The following is a 23455-nucleotide window of genomic DNA, read 5'->3' as shown; positions in this document are numbered from 1 at the left end:
CATTATTTCTTATTTTTAGTGACTCTATAGCGACAGGGTCTGTTCCGCAGGACTGGCGCATAGCAAATGTGGTGCCAATATTCAAAAAGGGCTCTAAAAGTGAACCTGGAAATTATAGGCCAGTAAGTCTAACCTCTATTGTTGGTAAAACATTTGAAGGGTTTCTGAGGGATGTTATTCTGGATTATCTCAATGAGAATAACTGTTTAACTCCATATCAGCATGGGTTTATGAGAAATCGCTCCTGTCAAACCAATCTAATCAGTTTTTATGAAGAGGTAAGCTATAGACTGGACCACGGTGAGTCATTGGACGTGGTATATCTCGATTTTTCCAAAGCGCTTGATAACGTGCCGCACAAGAGGTTGGTACACAAAATGAGAATGCTTGGTCTGGGGGAAAATGTGTGTAAATGGGTTAGTAACTGGCTTAGTGATAGAAAGCAGAGGGTGGTTATAAATGGTATAGTCTCTAACTGGGTCGCTGTGACCAGTGGGGTACCGCAGGGGTCAGTATTGGGACCTGTTCTCTTCAACATATTCATTAATGATCTGGTAGAAGGTTTACACAGTAAAATATCGATATTTGCAGATGATACAAAACTATGTAAAGCAGTTAATACAAGAGAAGATAGTATTCTGCTACAGATGGATCTGGATAAGTTGGAAACTTGGGCTGAAAGGTGGCAGATGAGGTTTAACAATGATAAATGTAAGGTTATGCACATGGGAAGAGGGAATCAATATCACCATTACACACTGAACGGGAAACCACTGGGTAAATCTGACAGGGAGAAGGACTTGGGGATCCTAGTTAATGATAAACTTACCTGGAGCAGCCAGTGCCAGGCAGCAGCTGCCAAGGCAAACAGGATCATGGGGTGCATTAAAAGAGGTCTGGATACACATGATGAGAGCATTATACTGCCTCTGTACAAATCCCTAGTTAGACCGCACATGGAGTACTGTGTCCAGTTATGGGCACCGGTGCTCAGGAAGGATATAATGGAACTAGAGAGAGTACAAAGGAGGGCAACAAAATTAATAAAGGGGATGGGAGAACTACAATACCCAGATAGATTAGCGAAATTAGGATTATTTAGTCTAGAAAAAAGACGACTGAGGGGCGATCTAATAACCATGTATAAGTATATAAGGGGACAATACAAATATCTCGCTGAGGATCTGTTTATACCAAGGAAGGTGACGGGCACAAGGGGGCATTCTTTGCGTCTGGAGGAGAGAAGGTTTTTCCACCAACATAGAAGAGGATTCTTTACTGTTAGGGCAGTGAGAATCTGGAATTGCTTGCCTGAGGAGGTGGTGATGGCGAACTCAGTCGAGGGGTTCAAGAGAGGCCTGGATGTCTTCCTGGAGCAGAACAATATTGTATCATACAATTATTAGGTTCTGTAGAAGGACGTAGATCTGGGTATTTATTATGATGGAATATAGGCTGAACTGGATGGACAAATGTCTTTTTTCGGCCTTACTAACTATGTTACTATGTTACTATGTAGATAGAGTCATTACAGAGTGATCTATGTCAAGTGTTTATTTCTGTTAATGTTGATGATTATGGCTTGCAGCGTGCCATGGAGACAATCAGCCAGTGGCACTGCTGAGGTGTTATGGAAGCCCAGGTTGCCTTGATAGCAGCCTTCAACTCATCTGCATTGTTGGGTCTGGTGTCTCTCATCTTCCTCTTGACAATAACCCATAGAGTCTCTATGGGGTTAAGGTCAGGTGAGTTTGCTGGCCAATCAAGCACAGTAATACTGTTGTTTTTAAACCAGGTATTGGTACATTTGTCAGTGTGGACAGGTGCAAAGTCCTGCTGGAGAATGAAATTTCCATCTCCAAAAAGCTTGTCGGCAGAGGGAAGCATGAAAATTTCCTGGTAGTTGGCTGCGCTGACTTTGGTCTTGATAAACACAGTGGACCTACACTAGCAGATGACATGTCTTCCCAAACCATCAATGATCGCCTCCATGCCACGCTGCATTGATGCAGTAATTGATGCAAAAGGAGCCCAGACCAAGTATTGAGTGCATTTACTGAACATACATTTCAGTAGGCAAACTTTTCGGATTTTAAAATCATTTTTCAAGCTGGTGTTATAAAATATTCTAATTTACTGAGATAATGACTTTTGGGTTTACATTGGCCGTAAGCCATAATCATCAACATTAACAGAAAGAAACACTTGAAATAGATCACTCTGTTTGTAATGACTCTATATAATATATGAGTTTCACTTTTTGTATTGAAGAACTGAAATAAATTACGTTTTTGATGATATTCTAATTTTGTGAGATGAATTGGGTCGATTATGTAATGTCATCAAATTCAATCAAAGTATGATCAGAGTGTAAGAGTAAGGTGATCCGATTCTCACCATCTTCTCCATTCTGTTATTCCGCAGAAATCAGACTGCACTCAGATGACATCCGAGTGTAGTCCAATGGTTCCCATGGACTCATTGACTTTCACGGCCAACTGGGATCCAATAATGGATCCAATTTGGTCAGAGGAAAAATTTCAACATGTCGAATGCTTCTTAGAATAACACTGGCCTGAATGCGTTCTGGTGTTTAGTCGGATTGAAACTGATCTCTACATCTTTATGCACCTCAAAAACATGTCTGCATAGTTTGATTGTTAAATGGCTGCACTGTTATGCAGGTACACAATAAATTTTAACTGTAAAACCAAGTGGCTATTAAAGAGTTATTTCCATCTTCACAGAAGTATATTATAGGATAGTGCAGTACAAACACATACATATTACTGCTTACATATCCCTTAATAGAGGCATACATAGAATAAAAAATCTGACAGGGTCACAGCAGAGCATATCTCACAGCTTTGCAGCCCTTACAAAGTTATTTTACTACTATTAAAGCCCCGAGATTCCCCTCTCATTGCCCCATAAAGTAGGATGCCAACAAAAGTGCCACACTATGATCTCCACAGTGAATTCCTCCACATTACTCTCCACACACACAGTAAGGTGACTCTACCCCCTGGCAAGGTATGGTGACCCCAACACTGCATGATACCCCAACTGTGACAACTGTGGCCCCAACACAGCCATCAAAACAGTATAAGGGCAGTCTCACACGTCCAGATATTTCCGGTACCGGAAAAATCGGTACCAGAATTATCCGTGTCCGTGTGCCGGTACGTTTCTGTGGCACATCAGTGTGGCACACGGGCGGCACATGTGTGCTGCCCGTGTGCCCACTGGGTACCACACGCACCGTGCCGGAGACAGCGCTAAAGTTTAGCGCTGTCCCCTGCATCGTGCTGAAGCCTCATTCATATCTTCCCTGCAGCAGCGTTTGCTGTAGAGAAGATATGAATATTAGTGTGTAAAATCAATATCCAGGTCCCCACCCCCTGCGCGCCTCCCCCCCCACCCCCCCTGCTGTGATTAAAATACTCACCTAGCTTCCGGATCCCTCGCAGCGTCCTGTCCTGGCCGCACCTTGTACTGTATGAGCGGTCACGTGGGGCCGCTCATTTACAGTAATGAATATGCGGCTCCACCCCTTTGGGAGGTGGAGCCGCATATTCATGATTGTAATCGGCGGCCCCACGTGACCGCTCATACAGTACAAGGTGCGGCCAGGACAGGACGCTGCGAGGGATCCGGAAGCTAGGTGAGTATTTTAATTACAGCGGGCGGGCGGGCGAGCGAGCGGGCGGGCGGGCGGGCGGGCGGGCGCACAGGGGGTGGGGACCTGGATATTGATTTTACACACTAATATTCATATCTTCTCTACAGCAAACGCTGCTGCAGGGAAGACATGAATGGAGCTTCAGCACCAGTGGGGGGGACAGCGCTTAATGTAGCGCTGTCTCCTGCACAGCACACGGACTGCACACGGACAATGTCCGTGTGCGGTACGTGTTTTACATGGACCCATTGACTTTAATGGGTCCTTGTAATACGTGCGCTCCCGCGAACACTGACATGTCTCCGTGTTTGGCACACGGAGACACGGTCCGCAAAAAATCAATGACATCTGCACAGATGCATTGATTTTAATGTGTCTACGTGTGTCAGTGGCTCCGGTACGTGAGGAAACTCACCTCACGTATCGGAGCCACTGACGTGTGAAACCGGCCTAATGGCCCCAAAACAACCCTACACACAGTATGACAACCTTAACACATCATCCACACAGTATGATGGTCACAACACAACCCTCTACACTGTATGATGGCCCCACTAGCCCTCCAAACAGTATAATAGCCCCCAAACAGCCCTCCAAACAGCATAATGGCCCCCACACAACCCTCCAAACAGCATAATAGCCCCCAAACAGCCCTCCAAACAGCATAAAGGCCCCACAGAAGCGTAGCCACACAGTATGATAGAAAGAAACCTTCACACTGTATGAATGCTTGCATACAGTATAATGGCCCCACTAATCCGCCAAACAGTATAACAGCACCCACAAAGGCCTTCTATCACAGCAGAATAATAGACACCCACATAGCCCTGCAAACAGTAAAATGGCCCCCACATAGCCTAGCAAACAGTATAATGGCCCCACATAGCCCTGCAAACAGTATAATGGCCCCCTATATAGCCCTGCTAACAGTATAATAGCCCCCAGATAGCCCTCCATAAAGTATAAAGGCTCCCACGTAACCCTCCAAATATTACAATGGGCCCAGATAGCCCTCCATAAAGTATAAAGGCTCCCACGTAGCCCTCCAAATATTACAATGGTCTCACACTTAGCCTTCTAATAGTACAATAGCCCCCACATAGCCTTCCATATAGTATAATGGGCCCCATATAGTCCTCCGTATAGTATAATGAGACCCACATAGCCCTCCACATAGTATAATAACCCCCAAAAAGCCCTCCAAATATTAAAATGACCCCCATATTGCCTTCAATATAGTATAATGGGCCCCACATTGCTCTCGGTGTAATATAATGAACCCTCATTGCCCTCCATATAGTATAATGCACCCCCATTGCACTTCATATAGTGTAATATGCCTCCATATAATATAATGCTCCCCCATTGCCTTCCATATAGTATAATACTGCCCCAATGCCCTCCATATAGTATAATGTGCTCCCAATGCACTTCATATAGTATAATGAATTTCCATTTAAATAATAGGCCTCCATATAGTATAATGCAGCACACAACGTAGTCATTGATTTAAAAGAAATAATAAACACTTACCTTCTCTCTGTCCCTTGCTTCTACGGTCTCCTCAGCGTGTGATCTGAAGCGCTGCATATCCCCACACAGCGGGTATCATCTAGTGACGTCATCACTCCCACTGCGCTGAGATATCAGATATCAGACGTCGGGGGATACTGATGAGGGAGGGAGTGGATGGCTTCCCTCCTCCATCATTGCTTTCAACTGTATCAGCATCCAGATCTTTTTCTGTTTTTAAACAGTGCTTACAAGCTCCATGGAAAAGTGCTTGAAAGCACTGTGCATGTTCTGCTGTCTAGCAGCGGTGGTCGGTCGCCAAGGCAACGAGCTATAAACAAGTGTTAATATTTCAAGAACAGATGAAAATTGTCATAAACAGTAAATTCCTTCAGACTTGTTCAATGTGCAAGTGTTAGGGCTAGCGGAACGCACCAAATAATGAGACAGATAGAGTATGGTGCGTTCGCAGCCCGGGGTCCACCGTGCAGAGATGGAACCTGCTGCCAAGTAATGACGGACTATATGGCGGTACTCATAAGTATACACACGTGGGTTAAACTTCACCCAGCGTGAAGGAAGCGATCCTGTTGCGTCACAGGATCGCGGTACCGCACATAGAGCGCGAGCAAGTAGTCAGCGAACTCAACCCCAACTAGGATTGAAGTCCGATTAGACCCTTGCTGGCACAACACCGCAACTGGGTGTGTAAGGAAGCTAAATAACAATATTAGGGCACAAGAGTGCATGCGGTGCCGCACTGACGAACGCCACTAACCACCCAGGCTTGGGTAAGGAAAGCAAAGAGGAAGTGCACGGCGCCGTACTGGCGGTCACAGCAACTGGACGCTGTAATGTGTGATTCGTGCTGTAGGATAAGTCGGGCGCTAGATAGCAACCATACACCTTCCGCGAACAGACACTCAATAGGGAAGGGGTATCCAAGGACGACTTGCACTCACAACAAACACACGTATGCAAATGTACACTAGCGCATGGCCGTGCGGTCATGCGCAGTTTATATAGTTGCAGCACAGGAAGTGGCCACAGAAACTTTGCCCTTCCAAGACCTGCCAAGAGGACCAATGGAATGTGCTGCAGAGCCTGAGCACATGACCCTCGATCTCCAACGGGAGATCTTGCCCTGGGCATGCTCAGTGTGTGCAGACAAGGACTTAGTCCCAGAGAAGTCCGCTCGCTGCAGAAGCTGAAGAAGCAGCAGTAACTCTCTGTACAGAGTGAGACTGAGCAAGATGTTGGGACCGACGTCCCTGCTGAGCAGACTCCACTGCGGCTGGATAAGAATGGGAGACCGCAGCGGAGATGGCTCGAGATTCCCCCTGTGCAGAAGCGGGAACTCGAGACCTAACATGGCCCCCCCTCCTTGGGCCTCGCTACGCTCGAAGGCAGCAATGAGCTGTGGGGCCCGAATGTTTTCAGCAGGCTCCCATGACCTGTCCTCTGGGCCATAACCCTTCCAATCCACCAGATAGAACTTTTTGCCGCGTACCACCTTGCACCCCAAAATAGCGTTCACCTCGTAATCGTCCGTAGACGAACCCGATGTCCCGGCAGATGACTCGGAAAACCGGGACATGTATACGGGTTTCAAGAGGGACACATGAAAGGTGTCGGTGATACCCAAGCATGGAGGAAGAGCCAAACGGTAGACCACAGGATTAACCCGTTCGAGAACCTTGAAGGGACCCAAGTAGCGAGGAGCAAACTTAGTGGACTCAACTCACAGCCTGATGTTACGGGCGGAAAGCCACACCAAGTCGCCAGGAGCAAAGGTCGGAGCGGGGCGCCGATGAACATCGGCGGAGGACCTCATTCTCTCCTTGGAGGCCCGAATGGCATCCTGCGTGCGGTCCCAAATGTCCCGTGCCTCCACAGCCCAGTCTGCCACCCTGGAGTCAGCAGAAGACACAGGCATGGGCACAGGAACACGCGGATGCTGGTCGTAATTTAGGAGGAATGGAGTCTGACCGGTGGAGTCGGCTACGGCATTGTTAAGTGCAAACTCTGCCCACGGTAGCAAGGATGCCCAGTCATCCTGCCTGGCAGAAACAAAATGTCGTAAATATGTGACCAAGGTCTGGTTGGCCCTCTCTACCAACCCATTCGTCTCGGGATATGCCGAAGAGAGATTCAACTCAATACTGAGTAGACGACAAAGCTCTCTCCAGAATCGAGACGCAAACTGGGGACCCCGGTCACTAACAATTTTGTCTGGCATACTGTGTAGGCGAAAGATATGCTTGACGAACAAGACAGCCAACGCCCGTGCAGAAGGTAGCCGTGGAAGAGGCACCAAGTGCACCATTTTGGAAAAATGGTCGGTGATCACCCAGATAATGGTGCAGTTACGAGACTTGGGTAAGCCCACCACAAAGTCCATCCCGACCATCTCCCAGGGCCTGTCCGCCACCGGCAGAGGATAAAGCAAACCAGCTGGCCGTTGCCGAGGAGTCTTGTTCTTGGCGCAAGAGACACACGCCCGAACATACTCTGCGACATCACGAGCCATATGCGGCCACCAGTATGTCCTCGCCAGTAACTCAGATGTCCTTTTGGTACCAAAATGTCCACCCACCCTGGACGAGTGTGCCCAAGAGAGAACCTCCGGTCGCAAACTGGATGGTACAAAAGTCTTGCCCGGAGGCACAGACTCTAGCGAAACCGGGGCCACAGTTCTCAAGCTCTCGGTGGGGACAATAAGCCGAGGCTCCTCCTCCTCCTCCGCAGATGACACAACGGAGCGAGAGAGAGCGTCGGCCCGAATGTTCTTCTCCCCAGAAAGAAAATGGAGGGTGAAATGAAACCGGGAGAAGAATAAGGACCATCTGGCCTGGCGAGAATTCAACCGCTGGGCTGTCTGCAGGTACACCAAATTTTTATGGTCTGTGAAGACTTGGAAGGGAAAACGTGCTCCCTCCAAGAGATGTCTCCACTCCGAGAAAGCCAACTTCATGGCTAGCAACTCCCTGTCCCCGATGGAATAATTCCTCTCTGCTGGTGAGAAGGTCTTGGAGAAAAAGAAGCAAGGATGCTTCCGACCTTGAGCATCCTTTTGGAAGAGGACTGCTCCAGCACCAACAGGAGAGGCATCCACCTCCATGATAAATGGCTTATCAACATCGGGGCGATGTAGGATGGGAGCGCTAGCGAAGTGTGACTTTATAGAGTTAAAGGCCTTGGAGACCTCCTCAGACCACAATTTGGGATTCGCCCCCTTCTTGGTGAGGGCAACCAAGGGAGCTACCAAAGTTGAGAAGTGCGGAATGAACTGGCGATAATAATTAATGAACCCCATAAAGCGCTGCACCGCTTTAAGAGAATGGGGTTCCTGCCAGTCCATCACAGCCTGTAGTTTGGCAGGATCCATAGCCAATCCCTGGGCAGAGATGATGTAGCCTAGGAAAGGTAAGGACTCCTGCTCAAACATACACTTCTCCAACTTGGCATAGAGGGAGTTTGCCCGTAGGAGGTCGAAGACTTTGCAAACATCTCTCCGGTGGGAATCAATATCTGGAGAGTAGATGAGAATATCATCCAGATAGACTACGACCGAGGTGGAAAGCATATCCCGGAAGATATCGTTCACAAAGTCTTGGAAAACGGCTGGGGCATTACAGAGCCCGAAGGGCATCACCAGATATTCATAGTGCCCATCCCTAGTGTTAAAAGCCGTCTTCCAGTCGTCCCCCTCACGGATGCGAATCAGGTTGTAAGCACCCCGCAGATCTAGTTTAGTAAATACCCTTGCTCCCCGAAGCCTATCGAAGAGCTCAGATATCAAGGGCAAAGGATACTTATTTTTAACGGTGATGGCATTTAGACCCCTGTAGTCTATGCATGGACGCAATTCCCCATTCTTCTTCTGCACGAAGAAGAACCCTGCCCCAGCAGGTGACACTGACTTCCTAATGAATCCTCTTGCCAGATTTTCCTGGATGTACTGTGACATTGCCTCCGTCTCCGGGAGAGATAGCGGATAGACCCGACCCCGGGGAGGCTCGGCACCAGGCAAGAGATCAATAGGACAGTCATAGGGGCGATGGGGCGGAAGGATCTCCGCCGCCTTTTTGGAGAACACGTCTGCATAAGACCAATACTGCTTGGGGAGAGAGGAAAGATCTGCGGGTACCTCTGTAGTAGCAACCTGAACGCACTCCCTCTGACACCTACCCCCACAAGATTCGCCCCATCCCAGGATTCTGCCAGAGGACCACTCGATATGAGGAGAGTGGTACCGTAACCAAGTATTCCCAACAGGACCTCATCAATTCCCTCAGGAATGACGAGCAGAGATATAATCTCCTGATGAGATGGCGACATGGACAGAGTAAAAGGGATGGTCTGGTGTGTTATCTGTGAGGGCAGTGTCGACCCATTCACCACTCGTACCGTTACTGGTTGAGCTAGCATAACCAGGGGTATTGCGTGACGTTGGGCGAAGGCAGAAGACATAAAATTGCCCTCCGCCCCAGAATCCACGCAGAGCTCTACCGAGTGGGAGAATGAGCCTATAGTAATTGTCCCCTTAAAGGACAATTTAGAGGCAAACGTCGCCGTGTCTAGTGTACCTCCACCTACTACCACTAGACGCTGACGTTTCCTCGACCGCTGAGAACATCTGGTGGCTAGATGTCCTGACTGCTGGCAAACATGACAGACCTTGAGTGCACAAGCGGTCCGGGACTTAGATCCAGCTTGTGACACTTCCCTGGCCTCATGTGACTCAGGAACCAGGACCGGAGATTCCAGAGGTTTGGCGAAGGTAGGAGCCAGCCGAAACCTCTGCCTACACTGGGCTCGCTCTAACCTCCGCTCGTTAAAACGGAGGTCAATTCGAGTGGAGACAGTTATTAACTCCTCCAGTGTGGCAGGAATCTCCCTAGTGGCCAGAGCGTCCTTAACGTGGTCAGCCAGGCCCCTCCAAAATATGGGGATAAGAGCTTTATCCGACCAATCCAGCTCAGAAGCTAAAGTGCGGAATTGGACGGCAAAATGACTGACCAAGGACTCACCCTGAGTTAATGCCAGCAGTTGGAGCGCAGTATCATGGGTGACTTGAGGTCCTAAAAAGACCTGTTTCAGAGTGCTCAGAAACAGCGGAGCACTCTGCACCACATGATCGCCACGCTCCCACAGCGGCGTAGCCCATTCCAACGCCCTGTCCGACAAGAGAGACACTATAAATCCCACCTTAGCCCGCTCTGTGGGAAAACGTGCAGCCAGGAGCTCGAGGTGAATAGAGCACTGACTCACAAATCCCCTACAAAATTTGCTATCCCCAGAACATTTTTCTGGCAGCGGGAGGCGAGAAAATGTCGGAGCAGGGGTGGCAATGGACAGGGTTGCTGCAGCCACGCTAGCAGCCTGTACAGCAACTGCGGTAACATCCACAGCTGAGGTTGCGCTCTCAAGAGCTGCCAACCTCCCCTCCAGCTGCTGGATATACCGCAAGGATTGCTGTTTGTCCGTCATTACTAGCCAGACCCTGGCGCTAGTGTAATGTTAGGGCTAGCGGAACGCACCAAATAATGAGACAGATAGAGTATGGTGCATTCGCAGCCCGGGGTCCACCGTGCAGAGATGGAACCTGCTGCCAAGTAATGACGGACTATATGGCGGTACTCATAAGTATACACACGTGGGTTAAACTTCACCCAGCGTGAAGGAAGCGATCCTGTTGCGTCACAGGATCGCGGTACCGCACATAGAGCGCGAGCAAGTAGTCAGCGAACTCAACCCCAACTAGGATTGAAGTCCGATTAGACCCTTGCTGGCACAACACCGCAACTGGGTGTGTAAGGAAGCTAAATAACAATATTAGGGCACAAGAGTGCATGCGGTGCCGCACTGACGAACGCCACTAACCACCCAGGCTTGGGTAAGGAAAGCAAAGAGGAAGTGCACGGCGCCGTACTGGCGGTCACAGCAACTGGACGCTGTAATGTGTGATTCGTGCTGTAGGATAAGTCGGGCGCTAGATAGCAACCATACACCTTCCGCGAACAGACACTCAATAGGGAAGGGGTATCCAAGGACGACTTGCACTCACAACAAACACACGTATGCAAATGTACACTAGCGCATGGCCGTGCGGTCATGCGCAGTTTATATAGTTGCAGCACAGGAAGTGGCCACAGAAACTTTGCCCTTCCAAGACCTGCCAAGAGGACCAATGGAATGTGCTGCAGAGCCTGAGCACATGACCCTCGATCTCCAACGGGAGATCTTGCCCTGGGCATGCTCAGTGTGTGCAGACAAGGACTTAGTCCCAGAGAAGTCCGCTCGCTGCTGACCAACACTGGCTTTAATGGCAGAAGCTGAAGAAGCAGCAGTAACTCTCTGTACAGAGTGAGACTGAGCAAGACGCTGGGACCGACGTCCCTGCTGAGCAGACTCCACTGCGGCTGGATAAGAATGGGAGACCGCAGCGGAGATGGCTCGAGATTCCCCCTGTGCAGAAGCGGGAACTCGAGACCTAACAGCAAGTAGCCCATGTGTTTCTGGTTCTATAAACAGTAAATTGTAGAAATTGCTTGTATTTACAATCCCTACTCCGACCATATCCATTTATAAAGATGGGAATAACAATTTAATAATCACTTTTAGGACATGTTCACATGTTGCATATTTGAATGGCCTTTTTCTTGTGGATTTGTGTGCATAAAATCAGCAGCTTTATCCAGTATTAGCTAAATAACGGAATAAACAAACATATTTCATTAACGTGCTGCAGAAAAATTTGGTCAGAAAATCAGCTGCACAGATTTTAAAGGGCTACTGTCACCCCCTCCAGCCGTTATAAACTTTTAACTTTTAAGAGCCACCTTGTGCAGCAGTAATGCTGCATTCTAACAAGGTGGCTCTTTTAGTTTTTTGTTCATGTATTCCCAAAATAAAGCGCTTTGAAACTTATCCAAAATACCTCTCTTTGTCCATGGAGGCGGGACCTCACTCCCCAGCTTGAACCGGTACTCTGCCGTCACTCACATCTTCAGGGGCTTTTGGCGCTGCCCCCTCCGCATTTTTTTTGTTTCAAAACCGGCGCCTGCGCTGTGTACAACTGTGTGGGGCAGGCGCAGTAAGCTCTGGCCGTCTGACGTCCCAGCCAGGCTTGCAGACTGCGCCTGTGCGGCCGCTCTGCCTATGAATCCCAGCCCCACACTGTGCATAATGCATAACACACTGCGGGGCTGGGATTCCCAAGGTGGGTGGCCGCACTGCCCGCACAGGCGCAGTCTGCAAGCCTGGCTGGGACGTCAGACGGCCAGAGCTTACTGCGCCTGCCCCACACAGTTGTACACAGCGCAGGCGCCGGTTTTGAAGCAAAAAAAGCACGGAGGGGGCGGCGCCGAAAGCCCCTGAAGATGTGAGTGACGGCAGAGTACCGGTTCAAGCTGAGGAGTGAGGACCCACCTCCATGGACAAAGAGAGGTATTTTGGATAAGTTTCAAAGCGCTTTATTTTGGGAATACATGAACAAAAAACTAAAAGAGCCACCTTGTTAGAATGCAGCATTACTGCTGCACAAAGTGGCTCTTTTAGTTTATAATGGCTGGAGGGGGTGACAGTGGCCCTTTAAAACCCTCCCTTTGTGCAGAATTCCTTGAGGTTTTAACCCTCTGAGAAGCCATAGGTGAAATCTGCTGCAAAATTGCAACAAAAAAGGCAGCATGTAATAGGTACACATATTGCAGTGGATTTTGCATCTGAAATATGATGTGCATGGTGTCCCCACGTAGTGAAATACTGTGCTTTTAATGTTTCCATTCCTTATGCAAAAACCTGCTGCATTTAAAGGAGTTGTCCATGACGTTACTTTTTTTTTTACAATGAGCCTAAAAAATGCTAATAGAGGCAACTACCTGATGCCGGCTCAGAGAGATCGCAGACCACTCCTGCCGGCAATTCAGCTTCTCCACATCAGCAGCTCTTCTTCTTCTTCGGGATGTTCTGTTAACCGGGGATGACTGCCGTTATCATGCTGATTTACAGCCGGCTTCCCCCAGTTAGGCAGCGTACAGCCGGCTGACAACCAGCATGACATCGACAGTCACACCCCGGCAACAGAGCAGGGCGGAAGAGAACCCACAGCTCTGGCGATGTGATGTCAACGGGAGTAGCTGGCAGAAGCGGTCTTTGACCTCACTGAGATCGGCACCGCGAAAAACAGGCATGTTGTTATCAACTACCTGCCTGTGAGTTCTTAGGGCAATAATAAAAAAAAAACCTGTTATGTTAAAAAACACCATTAATCTCTAAAGCTGTGCGACCGCTGCACCAACACCCCGGCTACTGGGAGGAAATGAACTTTATTCCTCCCAGCAACTTACGGCTTTCAGTCACAGAGGTGCGCAGCTACGGTCAGGACATTGTGAGCGGCGCCCCGGCTCGGACTTACTGCCGGCTCAGCAGTGAATCAGTGCGTAGAAAACCTAGATGATGATGACAGGTCTTTGGTTATAATACTATAATGAGCCTTACTTCAGTATTTAACCTAAAAGTAAGTGATATGTCAATATTGATTAAATAGAGATTAGTGGCGCTGGCCTGCTTCAGCAGAGATTATGCCAATTTACTGCAATAAATTGCCGACACATTTCCTGCACTTTCAGCATTAGAAGCGCTATACGGTAATGCTCGGAAAAATAAATGTGCACAGTCACCGAAAATAAAATGAAAAAAGTCAGACTGGTAATTGTATCCATATATAATAATATACCGTACATACCATAATTATCACTTATTACAAATAAATGCTATAAAGTGGGTCACAATGAACAGACGCCTGGTGCAATCCGCACACATTATGTAATAGCAATCTCTTCTCTTACCAGGACGATTGCAGTGATGTTGACAGGGGCTCCCGTCCTTTCAATCACCAGACGTATGACTGTAGTCGCAGTTTCATTTACAAAAAATTCAGTTTGTCCAGCAAATTGCACTTGTGTTTCTCCTGATACGACAGTGACTAATAATGCTAAGAAGATAAGTGCAGAGGAAGGAGCAGAGGGCATCCCTGTAAGGAGAAGAAAGCAGACTTTGAAAACACTCATTTTAAACTTGGGTAAGTAGGTATTAACACACCTTAATGGCCGCCAATACGTCTTTAACTGACCTGAGAGATAAGAGAATAGCCTCCCCATACAGGTGACAATCCAGCAGCTGTCGGCTGTACACCATAGCTGACAACTTGCTGAATCAGCCACGATAAGTGTTAGCACCGGCCGTATCTGTTTAACCCCTTAGATGCTGCTGTCACTAATGACTACGTCATATAAATGGTTAACAGAGTTTGGCTTCTCCCTCTTTATCCTCATTGGCTCCCTCAGATCATGATTGTGTGGTCCTGATGCTTGCGATGGCAATTCACGATCAAATAGCGGCCTTAGGCTACGTTCACATTAGCGTTGCAGCGGGCGCAGCCGCGGCGACGCATGCACCATGCGCCCCTATATTTAACATGGGGCGCGCATGGACATGCATTGTGTTGCGTTTTGTGACGCATGCGATTTTTTGGCGCAAGCGTCAGGCCGCAGAGGACGCAGCAAGTTGCATTTTTTTGCGTCCAAAAGCAAGCCAAAAATGGACGCATGTGTAACAAAACCATGCGTTTTGCATGCGTTGTGCATTGCGTCGCCGATGCAACACACAACGCAAATGTGAACGTACCCTTAGAGTCTGACGGCTGTTGTAACCTGTCCAGAAGTTTGTGACATTTAGGTGGTGTACAGTCATGGCCAAAAGTATTAACACCCCTGCAATTCTGTCAGATAATACTCAGTTTCTTCCTGAAAATGATTGCAATCACAAATTCTTTGGTATTATTATCTTCATTTAATTTGTCTTAAATGAAAAAACACTAAAATAATTGTCCTAAAGCCAAATTGGATATAATTCCACACCAAACATAAAAAGGGGGTGGACAAAAGTATTGGCACCGTTCGAAAAATCATGTGATGCTTCCCTAATTTGTGTAATTAACAGCACCTGTAACTTACCTGTGGCACCTAACAGGTGTTGGCAATAACTATATCACACTTGCAGCCAGTTGACATGGATTAAAGTTGACTCAACCTCTGTCCTGTGTCCTTGTGTGTACCACATTGAGCATGGTGAAAAGAAAGAAGACCAAAGAACTGTCTGAGGACTTGAGAAACCAAATTGTGAGGAAGCATGAGCACTCTCAAGGCTGCAAGTCCATCTCCAAAGACCTGAATGTTCCTGTATCTACCGTGCGCAGTGTCATCAAGAATTTTAAAGCCCATGGCACTGTGGCTAACCTCCCTAGATGTGGATGGAAAAGAAGTATTAACAAGAGATTTCAACGCAAGATTGTGCGGATGTTGGATAAAGAACCTAGACTAACATCCAAACAAGTTCAATCTGCCCTGCAGTACGAGGGTACAACAGTGTCAACCCGTACTATCCGTCGGCGTCTGAATGAAAAGGGACTGTATGGTAGGAGACCCAGAAAGACCCCACTTCTTACCCCGAGACATAAAAAAGCCTGGCTGGAGTTTGCCAAAACTAACCTGAAAAAGCCTAAAACGTTTTGGAAGAATGTTCTCTGGTCAGATGAGACAAAAGTAGAGCTTTTTGGGCAAAGGCATCAACATAGAGTTTACAGGAGAAAAAAAGAGGCATTCAAAGAAAAGAACACAGTCCCTACAGTCAAACATGGCGGAGGTTCCCTGATGTTTTGGGGTTGCTTTGCTGCCTCTGGCACTGGACTGCTTGACCGTGTGCATGGCATTATGAAGTCTGAAGACTACCAACAAATTTTGCAGCATAATGTAGGGCCCAGTGTGAGAAAGCTGGGTCTCCCTCAGAGGTCATGGGTCTTCCAGCAGGACAATGACCCAAAACACACTTCAAAAAGCACTAGAAAATGGTTTGAGAGAAAGCACTGGAGACTTCTAAGGTGGCCAGCAATGAGTCCAGACCTGAATCCCATAGAACACCTGTGGAGAGATCTAAAAATGGCAGTTTGGAGAAGGCACCCTTCAAATATCAGGGACCTGGAGCAGTTTGCCAAAGAAGAATGGTCTAAAATTCCAGCAGAGCATTGTAAGAAACTCATTGATGGTTACCGGAAGCGGTTGGTCACAGTTATTTTGGCTAAAGGTTGTGCAACCAAGTATTAGGCCGGCGTCACACTTGCGAGTTTTACGGACGTAAGAGCGCAGAAACTACGTCAGTAAAACTCGCAAAAAATACGGCATAATTATTCTCTATGCCCCTGCTCCTATCTGCCGTATTAAACTGATCCATATTATACGGCTTTCTACGGCCGTGGAAAATCGCAGCATGCTGCGTTTGTCACCGTATTGCGCAAATAAAACGTCAATGAAAGTCTATGGAAGCCCCAAAAATACGGATTCCACACGGACCAGCAGTGTGACTTGCGAGGAATACGCAGCGGTGTTAGAGAGAAAAGCCGGTAATTCAATTACCGGCTTTTGCTTTCTCCTTCCTAAACCCGACATGATATGAGACCTGGTTTACATACAGTAAACCATCTCTTATCACCATTTTTTTTTGCATATTCCACACTACTAATGTCAGTAGTGTGTCTATGCAAAATTTGGCAGTTCTAGCTAGTAAAATAAGGGGTTAAATGGCAGAAAAAATTGGCGTGGGCTCCCGCACAATTTTCTCCGCCAGAGTAGTAAAGCCAGTGACTGAGGGCAGATATTAATAGCCTGGAGAGGGTCCACGGTTATTGCCCCCCCCCCCCCCTGGCTAAAAACACCTGCCCCCAGCCACCCCAGAAAAGGCACATCTGGAAGATGCGCCTATTCTGGCACTTGGCCACTCTCTTCCCATTCCCGTGTAGCGGTGGGATATGGGGTAATGAAGGGTTAATGCCACCTTGCTATTGTAAGGTGACATTAAGCCTAATTAATAATGGAGAGGCGTCAATTATGACACCTATCCATTATTAATCTAATACTAGTAAAGGGTTAAAAAAAAAACACACACACATTATTAAAAATTAATTTATTGAAAAAATCACAAAGGCTGTTGTATTAATTTATTCTACTCTCAATCCACTCACTGAAGACCCTCGATCTGTAAATTAAAAAAAAATAACAAACCAACAATATACATACCTTCCGAGGATCTGTAAGGTCCAACGATGTAGATCCATCTGAAGGGGTTAAAATATTTTGCAGACACGAGCTCCGCTAATGCAGGCTGCTCATTTCTGCAAAACCCCGGCGAATGAAGCTAAATATAGATCAATGAGCTATATTTAGCTTAATTTGCGGTGAGGCGCCCTCTGCTGGTTGTCCTCATATGAACTCGAGCAAGGGAGCTTTCAAGGAAAGTTCCCACGATCTAGGAACAGCCAGCAGAGGGCGCCTCACCGCAAATTAAGCTAAATATAGCTCATTGATCTATATTTAGCTTCATTCGCCGGGGTTTTGCAGAAATGAGCAGCCTGCATTAGCGGAGCTCGTGTCTGCAAAATATTTTAACCCCTTCAGATGGATCTACATCGTTGGACCTTACAGATCCTCGGAAGGTATGTATATTGTTGGTTTATTATTTTTTTTTAATTTACAGATCGAGGGTCTTCAGTGAGTGGATTGAGAGTAGAATAAATTAATACAACAGCCTTTGTGATTTTTTCAATAAATTAATTTTTAATAATGTGTGTGTGTTTTTTTTTTAACCCTTTACTAGTATTAGATTAATAATGGATAGGTGTCATATTTGACGCCTCTCCATTATTAATTTGGCTTAATGTCACCTTACAATAGCAAGGTGACATTAACCCTTCATTACCCCATATCCCACCGCTACACGGGAATGGGAAGAGAGTGGCCAAGTGCCAGAATAGGCGCATCTTCCAGATGTGCCTTTTCTGGGGTGGCTGGGGGCAGATGTTTTTAGCCAGGGGGGGCCAATAACCATGGATCCTCTCCAGGCTATTAATATCTGCCCTCAGTCACTGGCTTTACTACTCTGGCGGAGAAAATTGTGCGGGAGCCCACTCCATTTTTTTCCGCCATTTAACCCTTTAATTAACTAGCTAGAACGGCCAAATTTTGCATAGACACACTACTGACATTAGTAGTGTGGAATATGCAAAAAAAATGGTGATATGAGATGGTTTACTGTATGTAAACCAGGTCTCATATCATGTCGGGTTTAGGAAGGAGAAAGCAAAAGCCGGTAATTGAATTACCGGCTTTCTGCTATCTCGCGCTGTTTGAAGCAATAATATATATACATATATGTGTCTACTGACATATATATATAGAGAGAGAGAGAGAGAGAGAGAGAGACAGTATATATGTTTTTTTTTTTTTTAACACATGGATCCCTTGTATAGCGGTATGTCGGTTTTGCAAGCCTGCGCTAAAAACACGCATTACGGCTGCCATACGGATTACATACGGAGGATGCCATGCGCAAAAAACGGTGACACACCCTGCCTATGGAGGAGCTACGGACCACTATTTTCGGGACTTTTCAGCGTATTACGGCCGTAATATACGGACCGTATTTTCATACGCTGTGTGTGACGCCGGCCTTAGGCTGAGGGTACCAATACTTTTGTCTGGGCCATATTAGGTGTTTTGTGTGAAATGATCAATGTTTTGCTTTTTGCTTCATTCTCATTTGTGTTTTTTCTTTTAAGACAAATTAAATGAAGATAATAATACCAAAGAATTTGTGATTGCAATCATTTTCAGGAAGAAACTGAGTATTATCTGACAGAATTGCAGGGGTGTTAATACTTTTGGCCATGACTGTAAATACACTTTTTCATTCCTGTCATGCCACTTTGTATTAATTCCAGAAAATCACCTGAAGGGTTAGTAAACTATCTGACAGCAGTTTTCAATATGTCGAGGGGTGATGTTTTTAAAATGGTGTCACTTTTGGGGGTTTACCAATACATAGGACCCCTAAAGTCACTTCAAATCTGGATAAATCCCTAACAAAAAAAATGTCAATTTCCTTGAAAAATATTGAAAATTGCTGTTACATTTTTAAACCTCCTAAAATGCTAACAAAATAAAAGAACATTTTACAAATGGTGCTGATGTAAAGCAGACATGAGGGAAAAGTTATTTATTAATGTTTTTCTAAGGCATGACTATCTGGATTAAAGAGATAATCAAAGTTTTAAAATTGCTAATTTTTTTATCATTTTGTCAAATTTCTGATAATTTTTGTAAATAAACACAAAACATATCAACCTAAATTTACCATTATCATAAATTATAATGTGCCATGAAAAAACACTCTCAAAATCACTGGGATATGTTGAAACGTTCCAGAGTTATTACCACATAAAGTGACACTGGTCAGATTTAAAAAAAAATTGGCCCAGTCACTAAGGGGTTAAACTGAATGTCTCCCACCCTATATGATCTTGTAATTGACAGTATGGTGGAGGCAAAAAGGTAAAGTGCCGTGTGGCAGCAGTTGTCCAACAAGTCACGCAACCAAAAACACTTGTGTGATTTCTTTTTTTCTGCGACTTGAGGCTACAATGACTATTTTAGAGTTGTGATTTTGTTTAACCCCTTAGTGACAGAGCCAATTTGGTACTTAATGACCAGGCCAATTTTTGCAATTCTGACCACTGTCACTTTATGAGGTTATAACTCTGGAACGCTTCAACGGATCCCGCTGATTCTGAGATTGTTTTTTCGTGACATATTGTACTTCATGTTAGTGGTAACATTTCTTCGATATTACTTGCGATTATTTATGAAAAAAACGGAAATATGGCGAAAATTTTTAAAATTTTGCAATTTTCAAACTTTGTATTTTTATGCCCTTAAATCAGAGAGATATGTCACGAAAAATAGTTAATAAATAACATTTCCCACATGTCTACTTTACATCAGCACAATTTTGGAAACAAAATTTTTTTTTGTTAGGGAGTTATAAGGGTTAAAAGTTGACCAGCAATTTCTCATTTTTACAACACCATTTTTTTTTAGGGACCACATCACATTTGAAGTCATTTTGAGGGGTCTATATGATAGAAAATAATGAAGTGTGACACCATTCTAAAAACTACACCCCTCAAGGTTCTCAAAACCACATTCAAGAAGTTTATTAACCCTTTACGTGCTTCACAGGAACTGAAACAATGTGGAAGGAAAAAATGAACATTTAACTTTTTTTTGCAAACATCTTAATTCAGAACCATTTTTTTTATTTTCACAAGTGTAAAAACAGAAATGTAACCATAAATTTTATTATGCAATTTCTCCTGAATACGCCAATACCCCATATGTGAGGGTAAACCACTGTTTGGGCGCACCGCAGAACTTAGAAGTGAAGGAGCGCCGTTTGACTTTTTCAGTGCAGAATTGGCTGGAATTGAGATCGGACGCCATGTCACGTTTAGAGAGCCCCTGATGTGCCTAAACAGTGGAAACTCCCCACAAGTGACACCATTTTGGAAACTAGACCCCTTAAGGAACTTATCTAGATGTGTGGTGAGCACTTTGAACCCCCAAGTGCTTCACAGAAGTTTATAACGTAGAGCCGTGAAAAAAAAAATTGCATTTTTTCTACAAAAATTATCTTTTTGCCCACAAATTTTTATTTTCACAAGGGTAACAGGAGAAATTAGACCACTAAAGTAGTTGTGCAATTTCTCCTGAGTACGTCGATACCCAATATGTGGGGGTAAACCACTGTTTGGGCGCACCGCAGAGCTTGGAAGAGAAAGAGTGCCGTTTTACTTTTTCAATGTAGAATTGGCTGGAATTGAGATCGGACGCCATGTCGCGTTTGGAGAGCCCCTGATGTGCCTAAACAGTAGAAATCCCCCACAAGTGACCCCATTTTGGAAACTAGACCCCCCATGGAACTTATCTAGATGTGTGGTGAGAACTTTGAATGCCCAAGTGCTTCACAGAAGTTTATAATGCAGAGCCGTGAAAATAAAAAATATTTTTTTTTCCACAAAAAAGATTTTTTAGCCCCCAAGTTTTTATTTTCACAAGGGTAACAAGAGAAATTGGACCCCAAAAGTTGTTGTCCAATTTGTACTGAGTATGCTGGTACCCCATATGTGGGGGTAAACCACTGTTTGGGCGCATGGCAGAGCTCGGAAGGAAGGAGCGCCGTTTTGGAATGCAGACTTTGATAGAATGGTCTGCGGGTATTATGTTGCGTTTGCAGAGCCCCTGATGTACCTAACCAGTAGAAACCCTCCACAAGTGACCCCATTTTGGAAACTAGACCCCCCAAGGAACTTATCTAGATGTGTGGTGAGAACTTTGAATGCCCAAGTGCTTCACAGAAGTTTAGAATGCAGAGTCGTGAAAATAAAAAATATTTTTTTTTCCACAAAAAAGATATTGTAGCCCCCAAATTTTTATTTTCACAAGGGTAACAGGAGAAATTGGACTGCAATAGTTGTTGTCCAATTTATCCCGAGTACGCTGATGCGCCATATGTGGGGGTAAACCACTGTTTGGGCGCACGGCAGAGCTCGGAAGGGAAGGAGCGCCTTTTTGGAATGCAGACTTTGATAGAATGGTCTGTGGGCATTATGTTGCGATTGCAGAGCCCCTGATGTACCTAAACTGTAGTAACCCCCCACAAGTGACCCCATTTTGGAAACTAGACCCCCCAAGGAACTTATCTAGATGTGTGGTGAGAACTTTGAATGCCCAAGTGCTTCACAGAAGTTTAGAATGCAGAGTCGTGAAAATAAAAAATATTTTTTTTTTCCACAAAAAAGATTTTGTAGCCCCCAAGTTTTTATTTTCACAAGGGTAACAAGAGAAATTGGACCCCAGAACTTGTTGTCCAATTAATCCCGAGTACGCTGATGCCCCATATGTGGGGGTAACCCACTGTTTGGGCGCACGGCAGAGCTCAGAAGGGAGGGAGCACCATTTGACTTTTTGAGCGCAAAATTGGCTGTCGTGTTTGGAGACCCCCTGATGTACCTAAACAGTGGAAACCCCCCAATTCTAGCTCCAACCCTAACCCCAACACACCCCTAACCCTAATCCCAACCTGATCCATAATCCTAATCACTAACCCTAACCATAATCACAACCCTTACCCCAAAACAACCCCAATGTCAACCCTAACCATAACCCTAATCAAAACCCTAAATCCAACACACCCCTAATCCTAATCTCAACCCTAACCTCAAACCTAACCCTAATCCCAATACACCCCTAATCACAACCCTAACCTTAACCCTAATCCCAAACCTAACCCTAATCCCAAGCGTAACCCTAATGCCAACCCTAACCCTAATACCAACCCTAATCCAAACCCTAACCCTAATCCCAGCTCTAACCCTAACTTTAGCCCCAACCCTAGCCCTAACTTTAGCCCCAACCCTAACCCTAGCCCTAAGGCTACTTTCACACTTGCATCGTTTGTCATTCCGTCGCAATCCGTCGTTTTGGACAAGAAACGGATCCTGCAAATGTGCCCGCAGGATGCGTTTTTTGCCCATAGACTTGTATTGCCGACGGATCGTGACGGATGGCCACACGTCGCGTCCGTCATGCACTGGATCAGTTGTGTTTTGGCGGAGCGTCGGCACAAAAAAACGTTCAATGAAACGTTTTTTTGTACGTCGAATCCGCCATTTCATGCGTGGCCGTAACTCCGCCCCCTCCTCCCCAGGACATAGATTGGGCAGCGGATGCGTTGGAAAACTACAGCTGCTGCCACGTTGTGCACAATTTTCACAACGTGCGTCGGTATGTCGGGCCGACGCATTGCGACGGCCCCATACCGACGTAAGTGTGAAAGAAGCCTAACCCTAAATTTAGCCCCAACCCTAACCCTAAATTTAGCCCCAACTCTCACCCTAAATTTAGCCCCAACCCTAACCCTAAATTTAGCCCCAACCCTAGCCCTACCCCTAACCCTACCCCTAACCCTACCCCTAACCCTACCCCTACCCCTAACCCTACCCCTAACCCTACCCCTAACCCTACCCCTAACCCTACCCCTAATTTTAGCCCCAACTGCTGTTCTCCTGCCGGCCGGCAGATGGAGACAGATGGCGGGCGCACTGGGCATGCGTCCGCCATGTTCTTCTGCCGGCGGCCAGGAGGAGCAGCAAGAGGATCCAGGGACCTAGGTGAGTATGCTAGGGTCCCCGAATCCCCCTATTTCTCTGTCCTCTGATGTGCGATCACATCAGAGGACAGAGAATTAGGCCATGTTCACACAGTGCGTTTTTTACCGCGGAACCGCGGCGGTTTTGCCGTTGCGGTTCCG

General features: G+C 46.2%; 1 protein-coding gene across 1 annotated transcript in view; it reads right to left on the bottom strand.

Annotated features, from left to right (window-relative positions):
- The window catches only part of ADGRV1 (adhesion G protein-coupled receptor V1), a 753646-nt gene that overhangs the window by 689220 nt on the left and 40971 nt on the right, over positions 1-23455 (bottom strand). Inside the window, exon 2 of the mRNA XM_069745343.1 lies at positions 14047-14231. Coding sequence (XP_069601444.1) covers positions 14047-14229 — 183 coding nt within the window. The 5' untranslated portion in view covers positions 14230-14231. The remainder of the gene's footprint in view (positions 1-14046; positions 14232-23455) is intronic.

This window comes from Ranitomeya imitator, chromosome 1 (assembly GCF_032444005.1).
Source record: "Ranitomeya imitator isolate aRanImi1 chromosome 1, aRanImi1.pri, whole genome shotgun sequence".
NCBI lineage: Eukaryota > Metazoa > Chordata > Amphibia > Anura > Dendrobatidae > Ranitomeya > Ranitomeya imitator.
This window is presented reverse-complemented; position numbering and strand designations above follow the sequence as displayed.